Below are 21,477 nucleotides of genomic sequence, written 5' to 3'. Positions count from 1 at the left end.
CCACATAAATTTGCATGAGACGTCGAGCGTCAAGCATATTTGAGCTTAGAAGTTGGGTTTAAGAAAAAATAAAAGAAGTTGAGTGTAAGATCATAGCTGTTGAAGTTCATGCACGTCATTACCCGGGGCTCATTGTTGATTTGGGGCTGCAGCCTAGTGAGCAGCGGCTTCAGCTTTCTCCAAATTTAGGAGAAGGGTAGAAGCTGAAATCCAGCTCCTCTAGATCTTATAGGATCTCCTTAAACTTTTCTGAATCCCGAGTCAGGTTCATTTGCAGCTTTATAGCGAAGCATGGCGTTCGTTTTTTAGGTTACCTGTATCATCAGTGTAGGAATTTGGAGGTGGTGAGAAAACAATGTGGGTCTAGCAAGAGACAGATGCAAGATTCACTTTGTCCTTGTTCTTCTCCACTCCACATCCATCTTCTCTTACCAACTGTCAGCCTAGCGGACTTAAGGCCTAGCACCAAAGCAATGTCAACAGACTTATATTGCTTATCTAGTTTCCAGCTATAAATTCCTTAGTGGTTCTGCTCCTCTGATCTTATTCTAACTAATGTACTTAATGTTCACATATGTTTCCAAGCTGTTAACCGTATCACTCTTAATGATGCACGCCTGTAATCATTAATGAGTTTTCTATTGTTGCCATAACAGATTATTGTTGCTTGTAATCCTAGCGGTTGGGGATACTGAGGCAGGAAGATCACAAGTACAAAGCCAGCCTCAGCAATTTAGCGAGGCCCTAAGCAACTCAGCAAGATCTTGTCTCTACATAAAATATTTTAAAAGGCTGGGGATGTGGCTCAGTGGATAAGCACCCCTGCGTTCAATCCCTGGGACCAAAAAAGAAAAACTGTTTTAAAGATAGTTCAGCATTAATTTATAGGGGTTTTGATAAGGTAGCATTTACAAAAACTAATATCCACAATTTTTGGTTTAAGACAGGCTGTAGCTAAGTTGCTGAGGCTGGCCTCAAACTCGCAGTCTTCCTGCCTTAACCTCTTAAATTGCTGGGATTACAGGTGTGGGTCACTGCACCCTATTTGATAGCTCTCAACAGGAGGATACATCCATATAACTCACACTCATGTCAAGATATATTTTCCTCATTCCAGAAAACACCTCAGTGTCCCTTCCCATTCAATTCCTACTAATGTAGACAATAATAATTATAATTTTTCACTATAATTCATGTATGTGTTTTCTATTGTTGCCATAACAAATTATCACAAATTTAGCAGCTAAAGACACCACAAATTTATTCTCTCTTTTGTAGGACAGACGTTCAAGTGGACTCATTTAGCATTCTGCTTACAAGGCTGAAATCAATTTTTCTTCTAGATGCTTTGGTGCTTTATAGTTTACTTTTTACATTTAAGACTCATCCATCTCGAATTAATTTTGCCTATAAAGTAGTATGAAATAGATGACAAAATTCATTTTTAAGCACCTTCTGATGTTTTGATACCTCTGTTAAAAATCAATTAACCACATAAATGTGTGGGTCTATTTCAGGATTGTGTCCTGTTTCATTGATTATTTATTTAGACTGAACTAATACCACACTCTTAATTATCATAACTATATACTAATTTTTATAATCAGGTAGAGTTAAGTCCTCCAATGTTGCTCTTCTTTTTGAAGATTATTTAGGCTTATTTGGAACTATTGCATTTCTGTATGTTTCAGAATCATCTTGTCAACCTGCTTAAATTATTATTGGGATTATTTTGACACTATAGATTCATTTGCCAGGAGAAACTTCTTAACAAATGTTGAGGCTTCCAATCCATAAATATAGTATGTTTCTATTTAGGACATTTCAGTGTTCTCTAAGAAACACTTAGGGGCTGGGATTGTGGCTCAGTGGCAAAGAGCTTACCTTGCACTATTGGGCACTCAGTTCAATCCTCAACACTACATAAAAATAAATAAATAAAATAAAGCTATTGTGTCCATCTACAACTAACAAAATATTTTTTCAAAAAAGAAATAGTAATGTTTATATATATTTTTTATTGATAGATGGATACAATACCTTTGTTTTATTTATTTATTTTATATGGTGCTGAGGATGGAATCCAGTACCTCGAATGTGCCAGGAAGTGCTCTACAACTGAGCTACAACCTCAGCCCAGTATTTTTTAGTGAGGAGTTCTTGCATATACTTGATAAACTTATTCCAAAGTATTATTCATTGTAAGTGGGTTTTTAAAAATTTTTCATTTCCAGGTGTTTGATCTGGTTAATAGAAGAGGAATTGGTCCTCTGATCTCCATAGATATACAGATTAATTCAAATACTTGGTAGATTTCTTAAAATTTTCCAGGTAACCATATTCTCTGCAAATGGAGATAGTTTTATTTCTGCCTTTCAGATTTTTGCCATTTTCTTGTTTTCTGTCTTTATTTCCAGGTCTGCCAATATAATGATGAATGAAAATAGTGAAAGTGGAGATCTTTGTCTTGTCCCTAATCTTATAGGAAAATCAGTTAGTATTTCATCTTTAAGTATTATGTTATGTGGAGTGTGCACAGCTGTCTTTATTCAGATTGTGGAAGGTTTCTTTTATTCCTGAATTTTGCTGAGCACTTTAATGATGAATAGTTTTGAGTGCTTTTATGCATCTATTAATATGGCCATAGGGGTTTTTTTCCTCCTGTATCTTTTTTTTTTCCCTCTTTTTGTAGTGCTGGGGATTGAACCCAGTGCCTTGTGCATTTGGGGCAAGCACTCTACCAGCTGAGCTATATCCCCATCCCCCTCCTGCATCCTTTTAATGTAGTTAGTTATATCAACTGATACTCAACAGTTAAGCCATCCTTGCATTTTTGGTATGCTCTCATTTTATAATGATGTATTTTCCCTTTTATATATTTCTGGGATTCATTTTCCCAGTTTTTCATAAGGATTTTTTTTCTCTTTTTTTTTTCTTTTTGTACTTGCTAAATTGTTGAGGCTGAACTTGAACTTGTGATTCTCCTGCCTCAGCCTCCTAAATTACTGGGATTACAGGTGTGTGCTACCATGCCTGGCTTGCATCTACCTTTTGGAGGCATATGGTTTATAATATTCTTTTTAAGAAATGGAGAGAAAAGAGCAAATGCTTTTATCAGGTTTTGCTAGGAGAGTGAAGCTGGTCTCAAAGAACACACTCTTTCCTGAAAGACTATTAAAAATTGGCATTCTTTTTTATTTATTTATTTTTTAGTTATCGGTGGACACAATGTCTTTATTTTATTTTATGTGGTGGGTGCTGAGGATTGAATCCAGAGCCTCACACATGCTAGGTGCATGCTCTATCTCTGAGCCACAACCCACCCTAAAATTGGCATTCTTTATTAACTAATGTTATCAAATCTACTGACATAAAGATGTTCATAATATTCCCATGTTGCAGTTGAATTCTTAGAAAAAGTAGTAACTTTTTTTTGTTTTTTGCAGTACTGGTATTAAACCAGGAGCACTCTACCACTGGGTTATAACCCTTGCCTCTTTTTATAATTTTATTTTGACACAGGGTCTAAATTGCTCATACTGCCCTTGAATTTGCAAACCTCTAGCCTTATCTCTTTCTCTTTCCTAGTCTCAGTCCCTGGGAGTTCAGTCATGCATCACTGCTTGGGCTTGTTTTTAATTTTGACAGTTTGGGGTTGTTTTTTGTTGTTGTTTTCCTTCAGAAACTGTGCCAATGTTCATCAATTTTATTAATATTTTCAAAGAGGCATCTTTTGGCTTTTATTAACTTTTTCTATTTATTTGTGCTTTTAACTTATTCCCTCTATTATTTCCTTCCATTCATTTTGGCTTGGATTGGTATCTTTTTCTATCCCCATATGGTAGAAACTTAGATTATGGATTTTACACTCCTCTTCTTTTCTAACATCATCATTTAAAGCTTTACATTCCCTTCTAGGCACTGCCTCACTGCATCTTGCATACAATTAGAAAATGTTCTGAACTGGAGGTATTTTCCACATCATCCAATCAAAACTATTTTCAAGGGCTAGGATTGTGGCTCAGTGGTAGAGTGCTCACAGAGCACATGCGGGGTCCTGGGTTCAATCCTCAGCATCACATAAAAATAAATAAATAAATAGTGTCCAACTCAAACTGAAAAAAATTGATATTTTCAAATTTTCCTTTTAGATTTTTTAGTCAACCCATAGATTGATTATAGATTAATTAATTACATTTAATTTGCAAATATTTGGGAGTTTCCTATCTTTGTTTTTTAATTTTAAAAGTTTTGTGAGACTGGGGATTGAACCCAGGGTCACTCTACCACTAAGCCACATCACCAGCTTTTTTTTATTATTTTGAACCAGGGTCTCACTAAGTAGCTGTGGTTGGCCTTGAACTTGTGTTCCTCCTGCCTCAGCCTTGTGAGAAGCTGGGATTACAAACATGAGCCAACATATCCAGCTTCTTGTCATATTTTATTGACCTCTACTGGAAGTCAATTGTAGTGGAGAATATTCTCAGTTATTTTATCTTTCAGTTCTTACATTTTCATGTGGTTCCTGTCTGTGCGTGCACAGTGTGTGTTACTGGAGATTGAATACAGGATCACTCTACCACTGAGCCACATCTCCAGTTCTCTTAATTTTTTATTTCATGACAGGATCTCACTAACTTCACCAGGCTGACCTTGAATTTGCAATCCTCCTGCCTCAACCTCCCAATTACCTGGGATTATAGGTGTGGGTAACCAGCTTGTTTCTTTTGCTATAGTAAATTTTTTGGCTGAGATTACTCTTCTGCCCATTCATTATGAGAATATTTTCCTTCAAATCTTTGGACATCTTATTTTTTATAATAGTTGTTTGAAAGTTTTTATCTGCTTGTTCCAACATTTTAAAGTCAGTTTAATTGATGGATTTTTCCCTTTGAAATAGGTCATATTTTCCTGTTTCTTTGTATATTTAGATTTTTATTGTATGCTGGGCATTGTTAATTTCACATTGTAGAGACTCTGGATTGAGTTATAATCTGGAGAGTACTGCTTTGTGTTCTAGCAGAAAATTAATTTGGCTATATTCACACTAATTCTATTTCTCCTGTGGCAGGAGAAATATCAATCAGTTCTTTTAGCATCCAACGGCCGTTTTCCTGACATCCTCTGGAGTCTCCCCAACCCCAGCTTGCATAATCCAGTGACCAGTATACATCAGGACAGATTTCATATGCAGTTTAGAGACTTTCCCCCTCTGAATCTCCCTCTTCCCAGGATGACCCTCATTGGTTTTCTAGCTGTTCTGCCAGGTTTCAGTTCTGTCCTCTTACCCTTCTGGTCAATGTGACTTCAGTTTTCTGCTATCTCATGTCACAGATACTGGAAGGTTTCGTTTTACACAAAAATTCATAAGCACAAAATTCCACTTAGTGCATTTCTCATCTTTCACTTATTGACTTCCTTCTGGTTTTTGCTTTCTTTTGCTTATTCTAGGATGCCTTTAAGTGGTTGTGCCCACCTCAAGAGATTATCCAGGTTGCGTAGTAATTGCTATGGATGTTAGTCTGAATGAGCTATTCCATTACTACTGGAAGTTTGAACTCTCCTAGGAGCTCTGTTGAAAAATATCTCTTACCCTACTATCATGTCATTCTTCATGTGAACATAAAAGTCTTGGATGGTAACTAGGCTACCCTCTTGGAATCCATTCCTCAATATCTCCCTTCCCCGTCTCTGTCTTATACTTGACTTCTTGATCAATGTATTATCTTTTCTTAGACCACAAATGCTATAATCTCTATCAGTAGCCTCTTTATTAATTGAATTTGAGTCTGCTTATACAGTAAGGCTATGGGGGAAATTACATGTGGATAGAAACCACATCCACAGGCTACTCTCAAATCTCTCCAGTCTTATACCCTCCCATTACAACCCAATTCTTACCACCAGTTATTGGAACCATTTGGTGCTGGAGAGTAGTTTACCAAAAAATAAAAATAAAAATATAAAGAAAGAAAGAAAAAAGAAAAAATCATTATAAACACTCTAGAGCAAAATTTTAGTTTATATACTTTAAGGAAACAGGAGGATGGAACCATTATAGATGTCATGTTCTACATTAGCCAAGAGAACAAGATAATGTCACAAAAGTGGGTGTGTGTCTGCAAAGCATGCTTTCTTTATATGGAAACCTATACTTCCAATTCTTTCAAACTCATACTTTCCAGTTACAAATTGTAGAATATATCTCAGAACTTGAGTTTACTCCTTACTGAGAGATGATAAATGAGTCTCAGTAAATTCAGCCTCTACAATATGGCGCAAGTTCCTATGCTTAGAGGAAGAATAGGACATAATCCCTGGAACACTGTGGGCATTAAAAATTGCCTGCAGATACTCTGGACACGCACAAATTCTGGCCTAGTCTAATCCTGATAAAAACTAGATCAGGAAACATAAAATCAGAGACTTAATCTCCTTTCCTGAGAATGAACAATGCTAACCTAAAGTTTTGTTTGTGCTGCTGTGGCATGAACCCATGGCTTCACACACGCCAGGCAAGTGCTGTACTGAGCCAAATACCCAAGCCAATATCTCCTGTGGATTTTCTGCCTTTCATCCAGAAGGCAGCGTACATCAGCTGATCTCTGACAACCAAAACATACTTCTAGAGCACCTGAGCTAAGATTTATAAACATAAGATTCTTAATCTTTGCCCAGTCAGCAGAAGTAACTATTTATGATCAGACAGGACAGTCAGAGATGTCCCTAAAGAAATAATAATTGGTATTAGAAGCAAAATATCAATGTAGTGAGCTGAGGTTATAGCTCAGTGGTGGAGCACTTGCCTAGCATGTGTGAGGCACCATATAAAAATAAATTAGATAAAGGCATTGTGTCCATCTACAATTAAAAAACCTTTTTAATCAATAGTTATTAATGATTAACTAGCCTATGCTATCATGTAGCTGATCAGAGATACAAGTAGAACTTTTCTGTATTCATAGAGGCATCTTGAAAGAAGTAGGTGATTATAAATTGATATATAATGAAAGTCAGTATTGAATTTGACACAGACACAGGTGAGACAAAAAGTATTCAGTTATCCACCAAAACCAATAACATGACTTAGTTTAAATCAATCCCACAAACACAAATGGTAAAGAACTAGCTTTCTAATAATACAGATTAAATAGTTTTAATTAATTAAGGTATTAATGTTCTAATATACCACATTTATTATACTTATAATATTTAATAATCATATTAATTTTTAAATTTATAACACTACATCTGGAACATTTTAATCAGTTTAAAGGAACATTGAAAAATTCCTCAGTACTGAGTTAAATAATAATATCCAAGAGAAGAATTAAAGCATCTGATCAAAATAGGAATTGATATCATTAATCTATTAATCTAATTTTTATGAATTATACCTTGCTAATTGGCTTTTACAAAGGACTACACAAATGATGGTTATGGAACTGGAGACATTTCCTCTGAGGAGATATTTAGGGGAATCAGCATATCAGTTCTTAAATGTTTAATGATTTCTCACGTGGGCTAGACATGGTGGCACACACCTGAAACTACAGAGACTCTGGAGAATAAGGCAGGAAGACTGCAAATTCCAAACCAGCCTGGGCAATTTAGTGAGACCTTCAATTCTCAGCACCATATAAACAAATAAAAGTAAAAACCAAACATTTAAAAAAAATTAACACTAAGAAAAAGGAACTTTTTCAAGGTCATGGAATCAAGAATAGTGTGAAATATTTGGATTTGAGCAATGATGGGGACTAAATGTAACCATATAACCCAAATATGTGGATAACCTCCAGAGGGCTTTAGGGGAGGGACACATGTCAGGGATTTGCCTTTATTTCTTCCTGGGAAAGGAACCACTTTTGGCTACTAGGAGAGGGGTTCAGTAGGAGGTATGACAGTAGGTCACATAAATTGTAGAACCCAATAAGATATATATATATTTTATATATCTTATATAAAAGATATATTTCAATCTACTATCCATTTATAGAATACCTTAGCAACAAAGAACAAAACAGCCTCCACTTGATCTCCTCCTCTAGCCCAATAGTTCTAGAGGTATTGCTATTCTTCGGCTTATGCCTTTATCTGCTTGACCAAGAAGACTCTTAGATTTCTGGGCAGTTCTAACAGAAAATTCTCCATAATACTGTATGTACAGTTTTCTCTATAATGTCCACTTACTGTTCTTGTCTCTGCCCTCTGATGCCAAAAGACAAATCATCCTTCCACGTAAAAAAAATCTTTTTTGTTTTGATAGTGGGTGACTAGGGATTGAACCAGGGGCACTTTAGCGCTGAGCTACGTACCCAGCCCTTTTTTATTCTGAGATAGGGTCTTGCTAAGTTACTGAAGGCCTTGCTAAGTTGCTGAGGTTGGCCTCAAAATTGCAATCCTTCTGCCTCAGGCTCCCAAGTTGCTGGGTTTTTAGGCATGCACACTGTGCTGGCATCCCTCTTCTTCCCCTGGTACTGGGATTGAAGGCAGAGGTGCTCTACCGCTGAGCAACTTCCCAGCTATTTATAAATTTCAAGACAAGGTCTTGACAAATGCTCAACAACTGAGCCACAACCCCAAACCCATGTTTTGTTTTGTTTGGTTCTTTGACTAGTCTTATTTTTAGGTTTGAAGGCAAAATCATGGCTCACCAGAAACAATGATCCCCTCAGTTGGTCAAAGGATAAATATTTACTCTCCTGGTAATTACAAAGGTTCCAAAAGCAGACACAGTGATAGATCAAAGTTACAAATCTCTCTAGAGCTATACTACCTTAATCTGGATAGATGTGCTCAGCTAACACTAAATATCCTCCCTGCCACTCACAGAAAACCATCATCACTACAACAGTACAATGATCCCAATGTTCTGTGGAAGAATCAGCTGGAAAGAAAATATAAGAAATCTATATGAGTTGTCTCTTTCTTCATTTCTATACTATCTATAAGTCTTAGCCATTCTATGAACAATCAACTTTTGTATATGTCCATACAAAACAGGTTTTGCATGTCAGCTTCAATTTCTTCATCTATAAAATAAAGGTGATAAAGGTATCTAATTTGTAAATTTTTTTGGTACCAGGGATTGAACCCAGGGGTACTTTCACCACTGAACCACATTCCCAGCTGTTTTTGACATTTTATTTATAGACAGGGTCTCACTGAATTGCTTAGGGTCTTGCTAAGTTGCTGAGACTGGACTTGAACTCAAGATCCTCATGCCTCAGCTTCCCAAGCTACTGAGATTACAGGTGTATGCCACTGTACCCAGAAAACTTGTATATTTTTGTGAGAATAAATGAGTTTACATACGTGAAGTGGTACAATGGTATTGGGTACACAGTAAGCTGTTGATATATTCTGGCTGTCATTATTACCCTGTGTTTCAGACCAGCCTCTCAGTGGCTGACATTGCAACCCTGGCGCCCTCATCTCTTAACACAAAGTGCCTAGGGATACCTAGTAGCTCCCTGATACTATGGACCAATGCTACCAGATCCCCTGTATATTGTATTAACATTTCTGTTTGTATTCTTTTAATTTCCTAGTATGCTATCAAAGGCCAAATCTGCCTCAATCTGGCATTTATCTTCTGTTGTTGTCCTTATATTCCAAGCAGAGATTTCTTCTAAAAGACAATGAGGTCCACATTCCATTGACATAGACACTGACATTCCATTTGCTTTGCCTCTAGATAAACTACGCTTGGTTTTTCAATTTCTATTTTTGGTTTTTATATTTGTTTAGGTGTTTTCTTAGCCTTTACCAATTGATACTTAAATTCTCACTGTCACCTCAAATATAATATAATAATTCTCATGGTCCTGATCAGAAGTTATCAATATCTTTGCCACCTAGGGGCTTCCTTGGCATGGAGGTAGCTCTGGGCATAATCAGAGAAGCCAGATAATCCATCCTGCAAAGGGAATGAGAAGAGTCAAGCCTGGAAGCCAATCCTTATCCTGTCATTTACTAGCTGTGCAATCTTATGTGAACTGTAGAACCTTTGGAGCCGTAAATTCCCCTTTTAGAAAATGTGAATATTCTTGGCATATGAAGACATTTTAAATGAATACAGAAAGGCAGCTGACAAGTCAGGCACAGTGGCAAACACCCATACTCCCAGCAACTCACAAGGCTGAAGGAAGATTATGAGTTGAAGGCCAAACTGGGCAACTTAGTGAGACCCTATCTCAAAATAATAATCAAAACAGGCTGGGAATGTGGTTCAGTGATGGAGCACCCCTGGATTCTCCAGTACCACTGAAAAGAAAAAAGAAAGACAGCCAGATGTGCTGGTGTATACCTGTAATTCCAGCAACTCAGGAGGCTGAGACAGGAGGATTGCAAGCTTGAGGCCAGCCTCAGCAATTCAGTGAGATCTTGTCTCAAAATAAAAAAGGCTGAAGATGTAGCTCAGTGGTGGAGTGGCTCTGGGTTTAGTCTAAAGTACTAAACAATAAAATGTTTTTAAAAAGGCAACTGACATTTCCAGGCAATGCACAACATCTGCTAAACAATTTTGCTTCCCTTTTTGCGCTTCTCTCAGAAGCTGAGAATCCCACCAGCCCATTCTGGAGTCGATCTCAGTTTAGTCCAGGCTTCATGATAGGAACCCCAAGCTCTTTGCAGTTTGAGCCATATCACCATGTATATTAAAGAACCTAAGATACTATTAAAACAAACTAACAAGACGGGTACAGTGGCACATGCCTATAATCCCAGCAACTCAGAAGGCTAAAGCAGAAGATCATGAGTTCAAAGACTGCCTCAGCAACTTAGCTAGGCCCTGAGCAACTTAGTGGGACCGTCTCTAAGTAAAATATAAAAAAGGCTGGGGATGTGGCTCAGTGGTTGCGTACCCTTGTGTTCAGTCCCCAGTACCCAAACCCAACACTGTTTTCCCACTTAGCCATAAAACTTAAAAGGGGCCTGCATAGTTATTTGACAATCAGTTAGCAAAGAGAGTAGAGGAGCTAAGGTGGTATCATTCTACTCCAATGGAGGAAGGAAACCTTCCCAGAAGATGGCTGTATAAAGAAAAGCAACATATGACTACATGACCTATGTGATTCTGCATCATGTATAACCAGAAGAATGAGAAATTATGCTCCATATACATATGATGCATCAAAATGCATTCTACTGTCATGTATAACTAATTAGAACAAATTAAAAAAAGGAAAGCAAGCTGAATCTTTGAGGATCTAAGGGAAAATAAACATGATGAAATAATCTAGGACAGATAAAAATCACCTCAAGGGCTTCAGTAGAAGAATACTAAGGTTACCCTCCACACCTACCTTGAGGCTTCTACCAAATTAGAACTTTTTCAATTGAGCTAATTCTTTAATACTCACGTCACTATCTACACTGTATTGGATTTCATCATTCTCCTTCAAAACAGACACTTCCATCTATTACCTAAATTGACAGTATTATGATACTAACTATATAAGCTATAGAACCATCATGGTTTACTAAGGTCTATGGAATCCAGGGTCTGCTCTTATACTGTTATATGAAAGGGTGGCCCCAGGAATTGTTATGGCTTGATTTTTTTTTTATTGTGGTGCTGGGGAATTGAACCCTGGGCCCTGTGCATGTGAGGCAAGCACTCTACCAACTAAGCTATATCCCCAGTCCTGTTAAGGAATAATTCAAACATAATGAGTATTGTTGAAGAAAAACATTCTGTTTAAAAAGAATTTCCTGCACTGCAGAGAAACCATGGGAGACAGAACGCTGGACCCAGAAGGGCTCTTACCAACACACCCTTTGATGTTGGAATATGATGGTAGGTTTACAATGAAACCAACTGCAAGTTCCCTGAGTGTAGGAGCCACGCAAAAAAAAAAAAAAAATTACTCCACTCCCCTGTGTCTAGCAGAGCAGCTGCGTGAGTAAAACGATTTGAAGTAAGATTTTGCTCATTCCTATAAGATTATAAAAATAGATGTTGACCTTTTCCATTTTTTTTCTTCTCATTTTTTTGGTACTGGGGATTGAACTCAGGGGTACTCAACCACTGAGCACATCCCAGGCCCTATTTTGTATTTTATTTAGAGAGAAGTTCTCATTCAGTTGCTTAGGGTCTCCCAAGTTGCTAAGGCTGGCTTTGAACTTGCAATCCTCCTTAGCCACAGGGATTACAGACATGAACCATCGTGTCTAGCTCCATTATTTTCTTGATTTGCCCTACCTATCACATGCCTTCCTTGAAATCCTATATTCACTTGTGTACACAAATAAATTTTATTATAATTTCATGGAATGCTACAACAAAAACTATGTAGCGGGAATAAAATTTTTAACTCCAAAAGTCCCTTCCAGTCACTTTGTCTTCTTTACTGATTTCTAGTTTGTAGGTATCCCTCTAAGCTGTTTTTCATGGTTAACATTTGCCACCACTAGATCATGTGTAGCAAGCCCAATTTGGTACACAGATGTGGTTGAGGGCTATAAACAGGTTTGAAAGAGCATATTGGCAATAGTCAGTACGGGGCAGAAACAAAGTTAGTTTCAAGTAGGTCAGTCCCTGTGAAGTCAGAACAAAAAAGATCCAAGTGACAGGATCAAAAAACCAAGTCAGAGATGTTATGTAATTAGCAAAAAGAAGCAAAAACAGAAACAAGGAGGCAAAAGAATCTTAAGAGCATGTGTTGAGTGTTATCTGTTCAGCTGCATCTAATCCTTGTGCATAGTCTAAATCAATGGTTCTTAATCTTGGCTATTTACTGGAATTACCCGAGGAGTTTAAAAATTCCTGGTGCCCAGGTTGTACTAACATATCAGGTTTCATTTGCATCCTGGAGCTGGAAATCAGGTTATCTTTTAAAATTTCTCGTACAATTTCACTTTTCCAAATTTTTGTAAGGATTTTTCAATCTGCTTTTTTTGGGGGGAGGTGGGGGTTACCAGGAATTGAACTCAGGAGTGCTCAACCACTGAGCCACATTCCCAGCATTTACTTTTTTTTTTTTTTTTTTTTTTTTTGGTACTGGGGCACTCTACACCTAAGCTACTTCCCAGCCCTTTTTTATTTTGACACAAGGCTTGCTAAGTTGCTGAGGCTGGCCTTGAACTCACGGTCTTCCTTCCTGAGGTTAGGAAGGCTAGGTTAACAAATGCCTGGCATGCCCCACAATTTTAATGGGAAATATCTTCAGCTTTTCACAACTTCATGTGTCCTCTGCCTCAGCAAAACCAACAATCCTCCAACTGTACCAAAAATACCTTGGCCTTGTTGCCACCTAATCACTGTCCTCTTTCTAGGTAATGGCATTCATCTCATGCTCAGATGTTCCATTTTCTAATGGCTGTGTGTGTGTGTGTATGTGGTGCCAGGGATTGAACCCAGGAACTTCTACATGCAAGGCAAGACTCTACCAACTGAGCTATATCCCCAGCTCCTCTAATACTGTTCTTTAGAAAGATCATATTCACATTTACTCCTTCTTGGTCTTTTCCATACATAGCAACATTTCAAGGAAGAGGGCTAGTGACTATGCAACACAGCCCTTGTTTGTTTTCTTTGATTTTTTTTTTTGTATTTTGTTCGTTTGTGGTACTGAGGATTGAACCCAACAGCACTCTACCACTAAGCTACAACTCTATCCCTTTTTAAAATTTTGACTCAAGGTCTCTTTCTAAATTTCTGAGACTCACCCCAAATTTATGGTCCTCCTGCCTCAGCCTCCAGAGAAGCCTCATTATGTTTTTTAATATGCCGTGGAATATTTTAAACAAATCTATACAATCAGGAGAAAATGAATGTTTTGTGAATTTAGTACATTCTATCCATCATGAATTTTTTTATGTTGATGGAAGGCTGAACGGACACTGAAGGTTTTCTCACATTTCTTACATTTGTAGGACTTTTCTCCTGTGTGAATTTTCTGGTGTTGAATAAGAGATGAACTCTGGCTGAAGGCTTTCTCACAATTGTTGCATTTATATGGTTTCTCTCCAGTGTGTGTTCTCAGGTGCTTTGTAAGGGATGAGCTCTGGCTGAAGGCTTTCTCACATTCTTGACATTTGTAAGGTCTCTCTCCAGTATGAATTCTCTGATGTCTCACAAGAGCTGACCGGTCACTGAAAGCTTTCCCACACTCAATACATTTGTAAGGTTTCTCCCCAGTGTGTGTTCCTTGGTGTTGAATGAGAGCTGAGCAATAACTAAATGCTTTTCCACATTCACTACATTCATACGGCTTTTCCCCTGTATGAGTTCTCTGATGTTGAATAAGACCTGACCGGTCACTGAAGGCTTTCCCACACTCTTTACAGTCATAGGGTTTTTCTCCAGTATGAACCCTTTGATGTTTAATGAGAGAAGAAGTGTCATTGAAAGCTTTTCCACATTCCTTACACTTGTAGGGTTTCTCGCCAGTGTGTATTCTGTGGTGCTGAATGAGGTATGTGCTTTGGTTGAAGGCCTTCCCACACTCATTGCACTCATAGGGCTTTTCTCCAGTGTGAATGATGTGATGTTGAATAAGAGCAGACCGGTGACTAAAGGCTTTCCCACATTCACTGCACTCATAAGGCTTCTCTCCAGTGTGAGTCCTCTGGTGCTGAATAAGTGATGAGCTCCGGCTAAAGGCCTTTCCACACTCACTACACTCAAAGGGCTTCTCTCCAGTATGAATCCTCTGATGTAAGACAAAGGCTGAGCAGTAGCTGAAGCACTTCCCACATACATTGCATTCCCATCGCTTTTTCGCCCGGTAAACTTTCTGATGTTTAATTGGGTTGGAGCTCTCCCCAATTTCATGATAATGCTCTGCAGTTTTTCTCTTACGTTTGATTATGACTGGCCTTAAATCTTTCTTCAGATTTCCTGGATGCCTTTCTAATGAGTGTTCACATTCCCAGGCTTCTAACAATGTGGAGCCCCAGGAATCATCCTTTTCAAGTCTTTCTATTACCAGTTCCCTTTCAGGTGATTCCTCTTCATAAACTTCCTGCTTTGAAAAAAACTCTTTAGTTTCAGGCATAGATTCAGAATCTGAAATAAATAAAAATAAAAAATGTGTGTGATTTCTGTGTTGAGGAAACAAAAACTGCTAAGGCAAAATTAAAACGATGCCTATAAAAACATATATGTATATCAAGTACATGTATAAATGTGTAGCAAGGAATCCACTACCATGTATAATTATAATGCACCAATAAAAAATATGGGGGAAAAACATATTTGAATGACTAATAAAAGTCATTATACTAATAAAAGGCCAGACGATGAGGATGCTGTATCTAATAGAATAGAAAACTGTACATAGAAACCAGGGAAGAAGATGAACAGAGGAATGAGAATAAATGCTAACATAAAAGAACTGAGAAAGGATGGAAAGATTACAACACAGATTGAGACTTGAAGGTTTTTAAAAATAAATCACTCAAAATGATACTACCTGAAGACCAGCACATGTGGCTTTTTATATAGCTCTCTTCAGCCCTCCCCACCTGGTGTGTGTGTGTGTGTGTGTATGTGTGTGTGTGTGTGTGTGTGTGTGTGTATTGATATTTTGCTCTGTTATCAGGCTGGTCTTGAACTTTCGGGCTCAACTAATCCTCCAGTCTCAGCCTCCTCAGTAGCTAGGACTACAGACATGTGCCACTGTGGCTCTCAAGTCCTTTTATTTTTTTTAATATTTATTTTTTAGTTGCAGTTGGACACAATATCTCTATTTTGTTTATTTATTTTTATGTGGTGCTGAGGATCAAATGTAGGGCCTCACACATGCTACATGAGCACTCTACTGCTGGGCCACAACCCCAGCCCTCTCAAGTCCCTTTATAAAGACACAGAATTTTTGTTTGTTTTCTATCTGTTTTACATATGATTTTGAGTCTCCTTCTCCTCCCTCCCTCCCTTCCTTCCTTTCCTTCCTTTTATCACAGCCAAACTTCTCAAGCAGATTCTGCAGCTTCTTTTCATCACAAGCTTGCTCCTGTGCTTGCTGCATTCTGGCTTCTCTCCCGACCACTCAGTTGAAAGTTCTCTCACTGAAGTCACTAACCATTTCTACCGTGCATAAATCCAGAGGATCCTTTTCAGTCCTGTGTAGTGTGGTATCTAGGCAGCACTTGACACTGGGGCCAAGCCCTCCTCTCCTGACTCTCTCTCCTGACATTCTTGATTCTATGCTTTGGCCTCTGGAATATCCCTCAGAGGCCAAAGGGTTAAAGGCTTGGTTCCCCATCTTGGCACTATTAGGGGGATGGCAACTCTAAGAGGTGAGGCTTACTGTTAGGTTTTAGGTCACTGTGTATGTGCCTTCAAAAGTGCTGTGGGACTCTAGTCTCTTTCTCTCTCAACTTTTGCATCCCAGTCATGAGGTGAACAGTTCTGCTCAGCCACATGCTACCTGTCATGAGGCACTGTGTAACCACAATCCCAAAAGCTATCGGGCCAACTGACCGTGGACTGTAACCTCCAAAACTGTGAATCAAAATAAATCTTTTTTCTTTATAAATGTATTATCTCAGGTATGTGTTAACAGTAATGGAATGCTGACTAACATAACATAAATGCTCTCCAGGGTTTTCTCCTAAACTTTTTTTTTCAGTACTGGAGATTAAACCCAAGACAGCTTTATCCATGAGCCACACCCCTAGCTCTTTTTCTTTTTGATTTTGAGACAGGGTCTCACTAAATTGCCGTGGCTGGTCTTGAACTTGAGATTCTCTTACTTCGGCCTCCTGCAGTCACTGCATCCAGCCTTCCTAATCTCTGCTACTTCTTTGGAACTTTTCCTGGTGTTTCTTCTTCTTAAATGTTAATAATTCTTAGCAATCAGTCTCAGTTCCCTTCTTCTTGCCCCTCTGCCTACTTTCTCTACTTTAAAGACCTATCTACGCCATGGTTTTAATAACCTGCTATAGACCAATGATTCCAAATCCATTTTTCCAGAATTAATTACCACATTAATTCTCTCTCTCCCATATCCATATATTCAACTATCTATATTATGTATGCATTTGAAAATCTCGAGTTTAATGTTACCTGTACCACAAACTTAAAATTACTTATACCTTGATTCATCTCCTCTCTCAACTTTATACATTTATAAATATATACATTCCACTATATATTTCCCCATCTAAGAAAATAACAATGCCATCATTCTTGTTAATAAAAAGATTTTAATATAAGAATATAAACTTTGTCACCAAAAGGCAAGTTATGTTAGGGAAGGAATAACACCTCTCTTGTTCACTGATATTACCCAGGTCCTATTACAGTGCTGGTAGAGAGAAAGCATGCGTTAATAGGTCGTATGAAGTGGACACAAATAATATAAGTAATGAAGCAACTCTGGAGGGCAATTCTTAAGATTCTTTTATCCTATTATGAAAACATACCTGATATTTCAGGCAAATATATTCTTAATGTTGTCATAAGTTTCAGAAATTGACAATATCAGAATAAATGAAATTCAACATATAATATGAACTTAAATTTAGATTAAACACTCTCATGTTATTTGTTATGGTTTGGATGTGAGGTGTCCCCCAAAAGCTCATGTGTGAAACAATGCAAGAAAGTTCAAAGAAGAAATGACAGACATGAAAGCCTTAAGCCAATTAGTAAATTAATCGCATGATGGGATTAATTGAATGAACACTGAAGGCAAGTGGGGTGTGGCTGAATGAGGTGGGCATCGGAGGCATAGCTTTGGGGTATATATTTCTATCTGGCAAGTGGAATGTCTGTCTGTCTGTGTCTCTCTCTCTCTCTCTTTTTTTCTCTGCTTTCTGATCATCATGTGAGCTGTTTTCCTCTACTACGCTCTTTCACCATGATATTGTGCCTCACCTAGAGCCCCAAGGAATGGAGCCTGCTACCTGTGGATTGAGACCTCTGAAACTCTGAGCCCCCAAATAAACTTTTCTTCCTCTATAGTTGTTCTAGTTGGGTCCTTTCATCACAGTATCAAAAAAACTGACTAAAACACTATTCATTATGTGTAAGCTGCTATCCTGTGTGTGTGTGTGTGTGTGTGTGTGTGTGTGTGTGTGTGTGTGTGGTGATGGGGATCAAAATAGGACCTTGTACACACTAAGCAAGACTCTACCACAGAGCTACACCCCCAGCCCCATAAGCTGCTATTCTGCTATTCTAAAGGGTTAAATATACAAATACAAAACCATGAAGTTGTTGAAGCTGAAAGTCAGAGAACTGAGAATCCCACTGGATTCTTCCCTACATCCTACCAACCACAAAATATAAATCACCAAGTTTTATAGATCATACCTCCCAAAGCTCTCTCAGATCCATTATGAACTCTCCCTCCCCATGATTGTCACCCCAATTCAGCCACCATCCTCTCTCACCTACCCTAATGCAACAGCCTCAATTTCAACTTTGGAATGAAACTGATCACATCAAATTATGTATACATATGAGTATGGATCAGCTTTCAACCATGCTCCATGCACCACTTCGTAATACTACTCAAGATTGAGTGCACCATAGTTAGAGTAATCAACAGATAAAAATGAATGATTACCCAGAGAGTAGAACTGTGAGAGATTGAAAATTACTATGATTGTTACATAATGTGGTGGACAACATGCATGAACAGTTGGGGAATTTTAGCAGAGAGATGGAAAGTATAAGAAAAAGTAAAATGGAAATACCAGAAATAAAGAAACATGGTAACAGAGATGAACAATGTCTTTCTAACTATGTACTTGACATAGTTAAGAAAAAGAATAAACTTGCAAATAGGTCAACAGAAATCATTAAACTAAATACAAAGAAGAAAAAAGAGTGAAAAACAAACTAGCAAATCAGAACAGAGCACCTAAAAACTGTGGGACAAGGGGCTGGGGTTGTGGCTCAGTGGTAGAGCACTTGCCTAGCATGTGTGAGGCACTGGGTTCAATTCTCAGCACCGCATATAAATAAATAAATAAAGGTCCATTGACAACTGAAAAAATATTAAAAAAAGAAAAAAAAAACTGTGGGACAAAACCAAATGCTCTAACATACATGTACCTAAAATCCTAGAAAGAGGTGAGACGAGGAGAATTAGAAGAAACAGTATCTGATGAGTTAGCAACTGAGAAATTTACTAAACTAATGAAAGACATCAAATTGAAGATGCAAGGAAGCTCAAAGAATCCCATGTAGGATGAAAACACACACACCCCTACCCAGATGACACATTCAAACCACTGAAAACCAAAGATAAAGGACAAGTCTTAAATTCAACTATAGAGCCAGGCATGGTGATGCACACCTGTAATCCTAGCAATTTGGGAGGATGAGGCAGAAGGATCACAATTTCAATGCCAGCCTCAGCAACTTAGTGAGGCCCTAAGCAACTTAGATCTTGTCTCAAAATAAAAAAATAAAGAGGGCTAGGGATGTAGCTCAGTAGTTAAGCACCCCTGGGGGTCAATCCCTAAGACCAATTAAAAAAAATGGGAGCAGGGAGGTACTGGGGTTGTAGCTCAGAGCCTAGCATGTGTGAGGCCCTGGGTTTAATCCCCAGCACCACATAAAAAAACTAAATAAACAAAATAATGTTACTGTGTCCATCTACAACTAAAAATATTTTTTAATCCCTCTATTAAAAAAAAAAGACAGAAATTTTCCAACAAAGCAAATGCCAGGCTCAGATGGCTTTACTGGACCAAGCATTTAGAGTTATAGCTAACCGAAGTTTGCCTTACAAAAAGTCACAAAGACCGTTCTTAAAAGTTTTCTTGTAGAGTTTTTATATTTATTAAATATGGCAGGAGGTATGGATTAAAGGGTTTTTTAAAATATTTATTTTAGTTTGAGGTGGACACAATATCTTTATTTTATTTTTATGTGGTGTTGAGGATCAAACTCAGCACCCTGCGGATGCCAGGCAAGCATGCTACCGCTTGAGCCACATCCCCAGCCCATGAAGGTTTGTTGTTTATTTTTATTTTCTTTCTTTCCTTCCATCCTTCCTTCTCTTTCTTTCTTTCTTTCTTACAAATCGATATCCAGCTGAACAACTGGAAAGAAGAGTCTCCTTCTTTCCCAAACCCTGGTTCTCCTTCCTCTACTCAACACTTGATCTTCCTATTTATTTACTGTTTTTTAAATGGAAACTTTATATATAAATATATATGAAATTCACTATGGTATATATATATATATATATATTTTTTTTTAAATATTCTTAAGTTTTAGGTGAACATAATATCTTTATTTTACATTTATATGGTGCTGAGGATTGAACCCAGTGCCTCATGCAAGCTAGGCAAGCACTCTACCATTGCACCACAGCCCCAGCCCATTTATGCATGTATGGCTGGGTCAAAATGAACCCCACTATTATGCATAACTACAATGCACTAATAAAAATTTTTTTTAAAAAAAGCATAAAAAAGAGGCTGGGGATATAGCTCAGTTGGTAGAGTGCTTGCTTCACATGCACAAGGCCCTGGATTCAATCCCCAGCACCAAAAAATAAAAAGCATAAAAAAATACACTCTCCTTTCTCCACTAAATTACTTTTGAACTTTTGCCAGAAATTGACTATATATATGTATGTTTATTTCTGGACTATTTTGTTCCATTATTTATATATATGCTTTCATCAGTATCATACCATTATGATTATTGTAGCTTTACAAGTCTTTTCTCTGTGTGTGTGTGTGTGTGTGTTGTGTATGTGGTGCTGGGAATTGAACCCAGGGCTCTGTGCATAAGAGGCAAGCACTCTACCAACTGAGCTATATCCCCAGCCCTATAAGTCTTAATATCAATATAATAAAGCTGTCCTTTTTCAGTTTCACTAGAAAGAACTTTTACTTTTCAAAAGAGAAAACTTTGGGGCTGGGGTTGTGGCACAGTGGTAGAGCGCTTGCCTCACACATATGAGGCTCTGGGTTTGATCCTCAGCACCATATAAAAATAAATAAATAAAGGTATTATATCCATCTACAACCAAAAATATTAAAGACAGAGAGAGAGAGAGAGAGAGAGAGAGGGAAGCCCAGAATGGTCAGAGACCCCCTAGAGGATGAGGGGGTCTTTGAATCTGTGCAAAACTATGGCATTTTATATTCTGTTAATTATTGAGGAAGCTTTCAGTCATGGTCTGAATGTTTTCATCCCCCCAAAATTCATGTATTGAAATCTTTTTTTTTTAATATTTTAGTTGGACATATACCTTTCTTCATTTATTTTTATGTGGTGCTGTGGATCGAACCCAGAACCTCATGCATGCTAGGCAAGCGCTCTACCACTGAGCCACAACTCCAGCCCCATGTATTGAAATCTTAACCCCCACATTGATAGTATTCCAAAGTGGGGACTTTGGTAGATGATTATATAATGAGAAAACAGCCCTCAGGAATACAATTAAAAGGTCTTATAAAAAAAGGCCCTAGGGGCTGGGGTTGTGGCTCATCGGTAGAATGCTTGCCTTGCACCTGTGAGGCACTGGGTTCACTTCTCAGCACCACATAAAAATA

At 37.9% G+C, this 21,477-nt stretch overlaps 1 protein-coding gene across 7 annotated transcripts in view; it reads right to left on the bottom strand.

The window, feature by feature from the left end:
* Positions 1-11,930: 11,930 nt before the first annotated feature.
* Positions 11,931-21,477, bottom strand: part of LOC101966383 (uncharacterized) — a 28,787-nt gene continuing 19,240 nt past the window's right edge. For all 7 annotated transcript variants that reach the window (XM_078023736.1, XM_021719729.3, XM_078023733.1 and 4 more), the window contains one exon: positions 11,931-15,016. In XM_078023736.1, coding sequence (XP_077879862.1) covers positions 13,803-15,016 — 1,214 coding nt within the window. In that variant the 3' untranslated portion in view covers positions 11,931-13,802. The remainder of the gene's footprint in view (positions 15,017-21,477) is intronic.

The sequence above is a fragment of the Ictidomys tridecemlineatus genome, chromosome 10 (assembly GCF_052094955.1).
Source record: "Ictidomys tridecemlineatus isolate mIctTri1 chromosome 10, mIctTri1.hap1, whole genome shotgun sequence".
NCBI lineage: Eukaryota > Metazoa > Chordata > Mammalia > Rodentia > Sciuridae > Ictidomys > Ictidomys tridecemlineatus.
The sequence above is the reverse complement of the archived record's forward strand: the minus strand, read 5'-3'. Positions and strand labels throughout refer to the sequence as shown.